The following is a 10,130-nucleotide window of genomic DNA, read 5'->3' as shown; positions in this document are numbered from 1 at the left end:
GTGTCATCACCAGCCCTGCCCTGCATAATGGCATGGGTGATGCGGAAAGTCTCAAAGGAGCTGCAGCTTAGGTCAAGGATGGTTGTTGATGGGCTCAACCCCATGCTGACTTGGTCTCACTTCTCAGCAGTGTCTGGATGCAGTAGTGGCCCCAGGAGAATGGAATACGTCAGCCCAGTGGCACCTACCTGGGGCCAAGATCAGCCTCCAATCTCTGTCATTTGAAATAAAACTGGGACCTCGAGGAGGAAAAATCCTATCGAAAGGAGAGAACTGGCTGAGGGAGAGGCAAGAGGAGTGGAACAGAGAAGCTTGAAGGGAGAGCTGCCCTTGCCCTATTGCTGGTAGGGGGAGCGCTCCCCTCCTGATCCCGTCTACTCTAACTTTGATAGTCTGTCTGGAATTTGAGGCCACAGATTCTGCTCTATCCTTGCTAGAAGCTCCTCCTAGGGGAAAAGCCTGCCATTGATCTGGAGGCAAAGCTGTCACGAAAATGGCTGGGAGTTTTGCATCTAAGCAGGTGGCAGCTTATGGCACTGTCCTTAGTGCTGGCTAGTTCAACAATGCGATTGTCCATGCCCACGATTCCGTTACAACTCAAACTGGAGAGCTGCCTAAACAGCCAGTCCTTTCTGCCATGCACTCTCCCCACCCTCATCTCAGGATCAGAGCAATCCCTGTGGGGATGTAGCTTGATTCACCTGCTGATTTTTTTTTTGCCTACTGTTTCTTCCCTTATGGAATGAGAACTGGGCATGACTCCATGGTGTGTCACCATCCAGCTAATAGAAAAGGCGAGGGCTTGGTGTCTATCACCCAAACTCTTTTTTTTTCTCTAAATATCTCAAAATGACACACTCCACTTGAGAAGACAGATTTGTGGAAATGGAGAAGTGAAAGGTTATGACGGATCAAACAGTAATAACTCATCTGACAAAACTGTAAAGGTATTTAGGCACCTAGACCTTCAGATAGGCATCTGGTGGGATATTCTAAAGTACTGCTGAGAATCTCAGTCTGAACCTCTCTAAATCTTTAGGCACTGAAACCCATTTTAAAACCTGGCCCTTAAGGCTTAGTGCTGCAGTTATTATTCAGCCAACTCAGCTTGGTTTTAGTGGGAATTTGCATGAATAAAGACTGGGATTTATTCCAAATGGGCCTTCTGATTGGTTTTCTCTCCTAACCACTTATTGCTCAGTGGCCAGGACTCAAGTAATCCCTTTCCTCACAGATGAGGCTGTGTCACAGCTCCCAAGGCACGCAACTTGCTACAGAAAGGCAAATTCTGAATATTTGGGCTGCAGAAGTCTGTTTCATGTTACAGCTCTGGAAAGTGATGAAGACACAGGTCCTAAGCTGCATTTGCTGGTGCTGCGTAGAGAACTGGCTGAGAACTGGCAGGCTTCTCTCCTCCTCCTTGTTTTCAGCTGCTATATATTGCCCTAGAAGAAGCTCAAGCTGGAAGAAATTGTCTACTCAGTAAGGGATGACAGTAGCAACCAAGGAGAGATTGTATTTCAAAGCAAGGAGATTTGCCTCTGAGCCATCGTTAATGGGAGGGCAAGACCTCAAGACAACCTCTCCATTAAGAAGCATTCATGCTTTGAAGAAAAGTTTGAGATTCCCTGGGAAAAAGACACTGCTGCCAAGGTTGTGTGCGTGTTGGGAGGGAGTGGAATTTTCTGTTGCTGCCTGAAGTCTCATTTTTATGTTGGTGCTGGTCATGTAGGGGTGAGGCATAGATGGGGATTTGACAAGTTAACAAGATAGTGGCCATGTTGTTGGAGGTTGAAGCCACCTATAATCCCATTAGGAGAAGCGGGACTACATATATTTCATAGCTTAGTTCAGTTGGAGTCCAAGATAATAGACACAGGCTTGTCAGCTACCAATCTTCTTATTACCAAAGTATATTCAGTTATTGACAGTATAAATATTCTAGTCTGTCACACTGGGGTTAATGTATGATAGTTTATTCAGCTATATTATTCTGCCCAGCATGTCATTGTAGACCTGGCCAAGAGCTTAGTAAATTTGAAATCAACATGAGGATTTCTCTATAGACTCCTTGATACATGGGGGAACTCACATGGAGGAGCATCCAAACTCATTGCAAGACCTACATTTTATTTTACTCATTGCATCCTGAATATACATTGTGTGTTGTAATACTAAAACAGTCTTAAAATCTAAATTATCGTCTGGTCCTGCCATGTTAAAATGGTCTTTAAATGAACCCAGCATTATCTAACTTTCTGTGGAACTGCATGGGACTGTCACTGGCTTATGCATTATCCCACGTTACACTTTACAAAGTTGTGTTTATCTCCATCTTGGGTGGATTTTTTGTAATGACAAAACGCCATCTGTGGAATGGACAAAAACCCCCCACAAAAGCTTTAATGAGCAGCTCAGCATGCCACTCAGTAAAATCTGCCTTTAGTTTGCCTGTGGTATCCTAAAGAGAACCACAGCTGGAGGGCAGAATTGGCATGACCCCAGAATGCAAAGTTTTTCACAGTCTGAGGCGCTGCAGTGGCAGTGGGAAAACCTTATCAAACTACAAATACTGAATTGCCTAAGAACATCAGGGAGACTGAAACAGTCATGAAGTTTACACTGAAACTATTATTAAAGCTGTAGTTTGAGTTACCTACAGCTGTGTTGCATTCATAACCTAAGATATCTCATGTTGATGGGCAAGTCTATATCATAATGAAAGTTTCTCACATGGCAATAGCCCCATCTTCATTTTCTTAACCATACCTTCAAAGTTAATATGGTTCTTTTCAAAAGTGATGTCATTAAGAATGAAGACAACTATATACTTTATCAACAATATGTACTACAGCCTGCAAGTCACAATCTGTGCACACCAAATGGAATATATTATTGCTTGTTAGCCTATTAGACTTTCTTTATAAAAAGATTTTTATACAGAATACAGAATTATGACAAAACTAGCTAAGTAGTTTTCATCTTGAAAATACAACATCAAGTTCTTCAACAAAGGCTTGGATAGTAGCTGAGATTTAATGAATGCCAACAAATATTTTAATAATAATTTAATGATCAGTTTCAACAGAACTTTCTATAGGACTCTTTTCTGGTTGTTATTTACAGATGCCTGTTCATTTTTGGAAAAAATGTTGACAAAATATAACAAAGAACATATAAAATCAGAAGAATGAGTAAACTTCATACCCAAAGCATTAAATGCTTTTGAAAATGCTAAATCATGTCATCTGTTAAAAAACATATGCTATCTTGTTTTTAAAGAAAAAATATTTATCCTGTTTTAAAATATTAATAATAGCATGTAATAAACTAACTCAAAATGAATTTAATAAAAAAGTTGTCTTGCTGTCTACCCATTACCAACCACGCTTAGGATGAGGTTCTGCTAACTGCCTCAACATTATAGAGAAACTTGTAATGTCCTGACTCCAGAAGACCTATGATTTTGGAACACTAGATTGATAAAGGATCCAGTATTTAAAAACTTTAAATATATACAGCCCAAGAGTTCAGTGACCTCCCTAAAAATTCCTTTGCTGTGAAGTTGGGATACACTTTTTGAGCCAGGATCAGGCCAAGGTTTCCCTTGCCCTGATCTTCCAGATAGACTTGCAGAGACTAAACCCTAATGCCTTGGGTCTGTGGAGGTTCCCTTGGTCTGTCTCTACTGATTCAGTCACAGGATGGGGACCTTGTTTTGTCTCTATATCATGCCAAATGGGTTGAGAGAAAGGAAAGCAACACCAGGAGGATGGAAAATCAGATTTTTTGCCCAACATGGCTTCTGTTTGTGCAGCTTACTAACAGAACAATTCTCTCACTTCTAATATTCTGTTCTTCTTGTGTTCATAGAATTATCAGTGGGAAAAGATAATTTTGTCCTCAGCGATGTGGTCATCACCATCCTCTCATTGAAAAAAGTATAGACAACAAATAAATTAATATCCACAGACTGAGCCTTCATTGCATTTGTAACCAAGCCTCCCATTAGGATTAAGTGTAGCTTTTGGAATGTAAGAAATGGAGAATCAGCCTTGCCTTGGGCAGACACTAACTAGTCCCCATACTCAGTCCTCTTTACTCGCACATCACATATGTACCACTCCTTTTTCTTAAAAAAACAAAGAATAATAATAACTAACACCTAGATTTAAACACAAAACAAGTGTTTTGCCCTTTTAAAAGTAAGACCAAAGTTCACATTTCAGATGCTAACTGCTCAAGAAAACTGCTACTTTACAAACTCTAATTGACCAGAGCAGAAGCTAGAGCTACCACATCATCTTATCTTGGAGTTGAATGAAAAAGTTAGGTCTGGCACAAAAAAGCTTTTCTAAGCCTAAGACCCTGCTTGGACTTTCTATCATTTGGAGTCTTTATTTAAAAACTGGGGGTTAGAAAATATTTCCTTTACTTCTACCCAAAGTTACTGAGTTAAATGCAGAAGCCACTGTGTGAGCTTCTATAGCCTGAGAAATGGAGAAGTTTGGACTATGATTGTAAGGACCTGGCCTGCCCTTCATCTCTATGCCTGCATGAGTCATTAGAAGAGTTGCTGTGATTTTGTTCTGCTTTGTTTTAATCTCAGTGAAAAAATTTTATTTGCCTCTAAGTATGACCGACAGTGTATGGAACCAGACACTGCAACATTGACTTAGTCCATAAGAAACAGGAAGTGAAACTGACAAGAAACAGAAGCAGATTTACTAGCCTACTATCCTGATGCCAGAGCAACAGAAGATAAACAACACAGCATCAAACAGAAGGTAAAAACTAGTTTCAGTTTACATAATATCAGGTGTTAATAAAATAACACATGAGAGGAAATACAATTTATAGAATAAGAATTTAACATGACAAGGACCTTTTAATGTAATAAAAAACATGGACAAGACAGTCAAAGTTGTATAAGTCCTATTTTTAACTAAACTGATCACATTGAGCTTGCAAAGTTTTTGGAGAGGGGGACAAAAAACCTGTGGAATTTCCTGTTCACGGAGGATCAAAGCTCTCCAACAGCCAGTCCCAAAAGGAGATTTCTTGAAGGTACTTAATTTGGTGTATATCATCCCCCAACTCCTAATTAAAGGTTTCAAAAAGTTGCATACATACTAATGAACATAGGTAAAATGTGACTAACTAGATATACAGGTAGATAATGTCCAAACCATATACCGATAAAAAGTTTTCTAAATAACTGAATATAGGACCCCTGCCATTCAGTTATCAGGCTTGGAATGTATTTGTATTTTCCCACAGTCCTTTTAAAGACATAGTTATTAAAAGATCCAGTGCTACAAACCACTAAATCTACCTAATCTATTCTAGTTCATACACATATTGTACAATATTGCCTAGTACTTACTACATACCAAGAGGAAAAGGTGTTGACTTGAATTACAGTTAATGTGCTTTTTTTTTTTAAAAAAAAAGAGTCACAACATAGTTTGACCAGCATGCAACAAACTTTTGTCAGCTAATATACAGAAATTGTCTAATACAATTAGGAAAAAATAATTAGAGTGAGGCCAGAGACATAGTTTACCAAAGAAATTAAGAGAGTGGACTGAAATGTTGAAACTTTACTATCCTGAGACTCTTAAAATTCTTAGGTTTATGTCCCTTTCCCCTTTTATGTTATATCAGTTTTTACAGAGCTCGTTGTTGGGTCCATTATTTTTGCACCTATTCTGTAATTGCTTCAAAATAAATTTAAAATGCCACAGACAAGCAATCACCACAAGCACTTTTTCCATCCTATAAAACTTCATGCTTATATTCTGACATATTTGTGGTCCACATGTTGACACATCCAGTGCGTTTCAATGACAAGTCAGGAATTTGCTGGTTCCTGAGCATTACATAGGACCTCGGCTTCTTAAATCACAAAACAAAATACTTCCTTGCACCTACTTTGAGGCACCAGCCACAAAATCTTCATTCAAAATTATGACAAGAAATCTAGCAGAAAGGCCCACATGAAGAGAACCCCATGAAATCTGTCAGCCTTCTAAAAAAATTCTCCTTGGCTTTGGGGAATGGGTGTTTCCAAGCATAAGATTTTGTATCACCTGAACAACCTAATACAAATAGCGCATTACCCCCACTGCTCTAGTATATATGACTCTCTTTAACAGCAGCTACTGTCTGCTCAGCAGCTCACAGAATATACATTACAGGGTTAACCTGCATTTACTTACAGCTAGCAATGGATGTCCTCTGTTGCTGTCGTTAAGCAAAAAATATATATGTTATGACTAGAGCATCTCTTAGATTCCCCAGCCACCACCTCTTTCTGCACTCTGGGAAAAGTGTCCTCCTCTTTCAATTCACCTAACAATGCTTGTGTATTAACAGGGTCGCCTTGGGCAACTCCACCTTCTTTAAGCATGGAAGGGGACAAGTTGAGTCCCTCTCTAGAACCCCTTACAAGATGAAAAGTTGAGTTTCTCTTTGCTGCGCTCCCAGAAATATCACACCCTTTCCTGTCATTGAATAAAACTATTATTTCCAGTTAGCTCACAGCATGACATGTTGGCAGAAGAAGGGTAGCACTTTATAAGATATGTACCAGTACACAGAAAAGATGGACAGAACGCAGAAGGTAGAGTGAGGGATGCATGGCAAAAAGGAAGGAGTTTGCAAACTGTGGAATGTTTTATCTGACAACGTGCTAGTAAACCACATCGCAAACTGAAAGTCTGATGTTCAGCTCCCACTTTCAGTGTTTCTCTGAGCAAAATTGCAGCTAATTATCGTGCTAAGTGCCTCCCTTAGAACTGTCTGGTCTTAGTAAAGTATGCTCTATTCATTTTCCTATCAAATATGCTTCATCAGCAGTGTTAGCCAAGAATGTATTAAAGACACTTGCTGGTAATTTGGCACAGTTTAAAAACAAACCAACAATTGTTTTACAACTAACATGATTCTTTGATGTAGAATTTACTCTAAAGAAAGAGTTCCTTTTTTATTATTCATTTTTAAGGAGAAAGATTGTATAAAAAACACAAAGCTCCCATAAAAGCTTGCCATCCCTGCTCTCTTCTGATCAGATTTTTGCATCTGAACCTTTCAGGCAATGCCAGAAAAGTCTGGTTTGGAAATTCATAAAGTACAAAGTTAAGAAAAATACCTTCCCTGCTCAAAAAAATGATGCTGTGACTTTCTAAGGTAAATGGTAATAAGGGTGCCAGAATGATTGTGAGAGAAGTTAAACATGGGGGGTATGGATAACTGACAACTAGGACTCATGCCCCATGGCACCTCCAACTTAGATGGAGAAGATTGCACTGCCCTCTCCCTTGTCTTCTGTCTAAGGTCACTGGGTTATCCTCCTCTTCCAGCTCCATAAGAACTGATTGAACATGCACCGCACTTGAGGTCAGAGTTCCAGCAAACAAAACCTTGACAGCATGTTTAAAAAACAGAAGCAGTTCCCCTTTCCTTACTCATTAAGACCTGTCACAGCAAGGTCCCACCGTGCTCTCCAGAGAAAGCTGTGAGGACTGGCGTAGGAGTGGACCGGTAGTGGGATCTACCATTGAGGAGGTCGGGAAAAGCTTGTACCAGCCAATGGCTAAGGTTGACAAATCCAGTTCTTCCAAGAGAACCCTGGCTACTCCCATGAAGTGTTTGCGCTCCATGCGTCCATAGTTTCCCCAGACTATCACCTTGGAAACAAGACGAGAGGGACATGGTTAGTTCTCAAATAAAGTGAGAGAGAGTCATATATTCTTTTGAAAAAGCAGTTCATACTAAGCCTGATCCAGTAACTACTACAGTCAATGGAAAGGCCCTCTTGGAGTTTAAATGGGCTCTGGATCCAACATCTATTTTTTACACAGCGGAAAACAGAATCCTAAATCCACACTGCTGTATCTTAAAGGGTGTAAATCAAACTTATCAAGATACACTTGCAGTGCATGGGTTAATGGTACCAATTTACAGCCAGGTTATTTAGGTCATGAGAAGGGGGCAGGGTTGCTGTTGTTATTTTTTGTTGTTGTTGTTTTGAGGTAGTTTTATGCATCCTAAAAATAGTAATTGTTTTATTAATTAAAAATGAGTGTGTCTGAACATACACAGATGCATGGGCATGTGCATGTGTATTTATTAAACATGCTCCTGTAATGTGTGCGACAAATGCTGCAGCACTAGGAATGGGGCATGCATGAAGTCCCCATCTATAAAATGGGGATACCAGTATGGCCTTTTTCCTTCCCTAGCTTGCCTTGTCTGTTTAGACCATCGTTCTACATGCTGATCTGCAGAGGCAGACCCTTCTGCCTGAATAGGCGCATGTTCCCTTCAGAGATCCCCTGTGCAACTGAAGGGGTCCAACATGTGGTATGTTTTGCAAATGTAACCTCTTTGGATTTCTTACTACATAGTTGTACTTGGCCACAATACAGCCTCTGTTTTTTGGGGGATCTACAAGTTCTAATATGGTTTCAATGACAATAAAAAGGATGCAAATCAGAATGTAAAACCTGGACCCATCTTTTCTATTTCTCTTATAATATTGCATTGGCCAGAATCCCAACACACAAATGTTGGTACCAGAACCACATTTCTCCTTCAAACCATTAAGTAATTTATGCCTTTTTTAAAAGCAAAAGAATCTTGGAAGGAGAGGTGGTGGCGATTTCAAGCTCTTTTTTCATCTGCTAAAATGAGAGGCAGATGTGATATACTTACTCACAGGAAGCCGTACCATGACTAGTCCCACTGGAATTGGTGGAACTACTAATGGCACAATGTCCTATGCAATATGAATGAGGGTGACAGATAAATGAGGGTGACCTGATGAAGAAAGCCTTGCATTTAAAAGCTTGTCTAACTTTATCCCAATCATGCAACTGGTCCAGTAAAAGACATCACCCACAAAAGTCTTTGCCTCTGGTGACAGATAAAGGAATTTCTTGAGCACTTAGCATGGCATATCCCCTACCCTGATAGCCATGCAGATCTTATGGTTGTTCAGGGGGGTAATGTGTTTGTTTATATGAACATTTGAAGTTCTCTCTTTCCAGGCATTACAGTGGAGCGTGACTAAATAAGCAGGCCAGAAGAGGCTTGCAGAGAGAAGACAGAATGGTTGTACTGAACAGAAAAACTGGGGTGGGGCATTGGCTTGCAGAGAGTTAAAAGGCAGCACGAAGAGCAAACACCGCCTTTGTTTTCTGCATCTTGTGCAACATGCCATATGGTGATGAGACATGGTTACTCACCCGGTGACAAGGCAGAAGCTTAACCTTGGCAAGTTGGCACAGTGATACAAGATACACGTGGCATCACAAGAATGGAAAGGGTAACATGCTGGGAAGGAAGGCTTGAATGCTAAGAGGAAGATCTAATCAGAAATAAATGGTAAGACAAGCCAAGGTGAAAGCTGAATCACACTTACAACACAATGGAGACCAATGGAGGGTGAAACAGGCACAGCAAGCAGCATCAGCAGAAAACACATTGGGAACCTGGGCATGACCTATTTGGCTCAAGACACAGGTGAGTTCAGAGTGAGGATAATTGACAATAAAAAACCATTTTCTTCCCCCAAAAGCTGTTGAAATATTAAAAGTGGGCATTTTATTGATGGAAGGATATGGCAGTAAAAGACAAATGTGGAAGCAGACAAGACATTTGATCAGGAGATAGTTCTGGCAGATTCTACAAACTTAATTTATATAAACAAAGAAAATAAACCTTAGCTTACACACATACATTCTACTCTTTCATATGCTATAGACCTGGCAATGGAAAAAAGTGAATAGTTTATTAGTAGACCCAAATGCCACTGTTATACAACAGGGTTTATAGTTACAGAGGGCAACTGAAAAAATAATCATTCTATTAGTTCTCTGTGGGTCCATCGACATGTGCCATTAGAGGGCAGCAATCAACTGCAAAGCTTATTTCTCTGCAGTTTTTTGCTTCCAGGAAGCTCCTGAGAGTGCAGCTGCATGTAGGCCTTTACCACAGCACATTTTGCTGGGGGTCAGCCTGCCAACCCAGAGCTGCTTTGACTAGGCTCAATGTGCTGCAGGAAAGGCTGGCTGGGGCATGAGGGTGCTTCAATGTAGGGCTAGTCGGCAAGCAGCCCCAGCACT

At 40.3% G+C, this 10,130-nt stretch overlaps 1 protein-coding gene across 1 annotated transcript in view; it reads right to left on the bottom strand.

The window, feature by feature from the left end:
* Positions 1 to 2,724: 2,724 nt before the first annotated feature.
* RIMS4 (regulating synaptic membrane exocytosis 4) overlaps positions 2,725 to 10,130 on the bottom strand; it is a gene marked incomplete at its 5' end in the record, with an annotated part of 41,116 nt that continues 33,710 nt past the window's right edge. Inside the window, one exon of the mRNA XM_019509726.1 lies at positions 2,725 to 7,691. Within this exon, the coding sequence (XP_019365271.1) occupies positions 7,473 to 7,691 (219 nt within the window). The remainder of the gene's footprint in view (positions 7,692 to 10,130) is intronic.

Source organism: Gavialis gangeticus, unplaced genomic scaffold (assembly GCF_001723915.1).
Source record: "Gavialis gangeticus isolate Ggan-Ray unplaced genomic scaffold, GavGan_comp1, whole genome shotgun sequence".
Taxonomy (NCBI): Eukaryota; Metazoa; Chordata; order Crocodylia; family Gavialidae; genus Gavialis; species Gavialis gangeticus.
The sequence above is the reverse complement of the archived record's forward strand: the minus strand, read 5'-3'. Positions and strand labels throughout refer to the sequence as shown.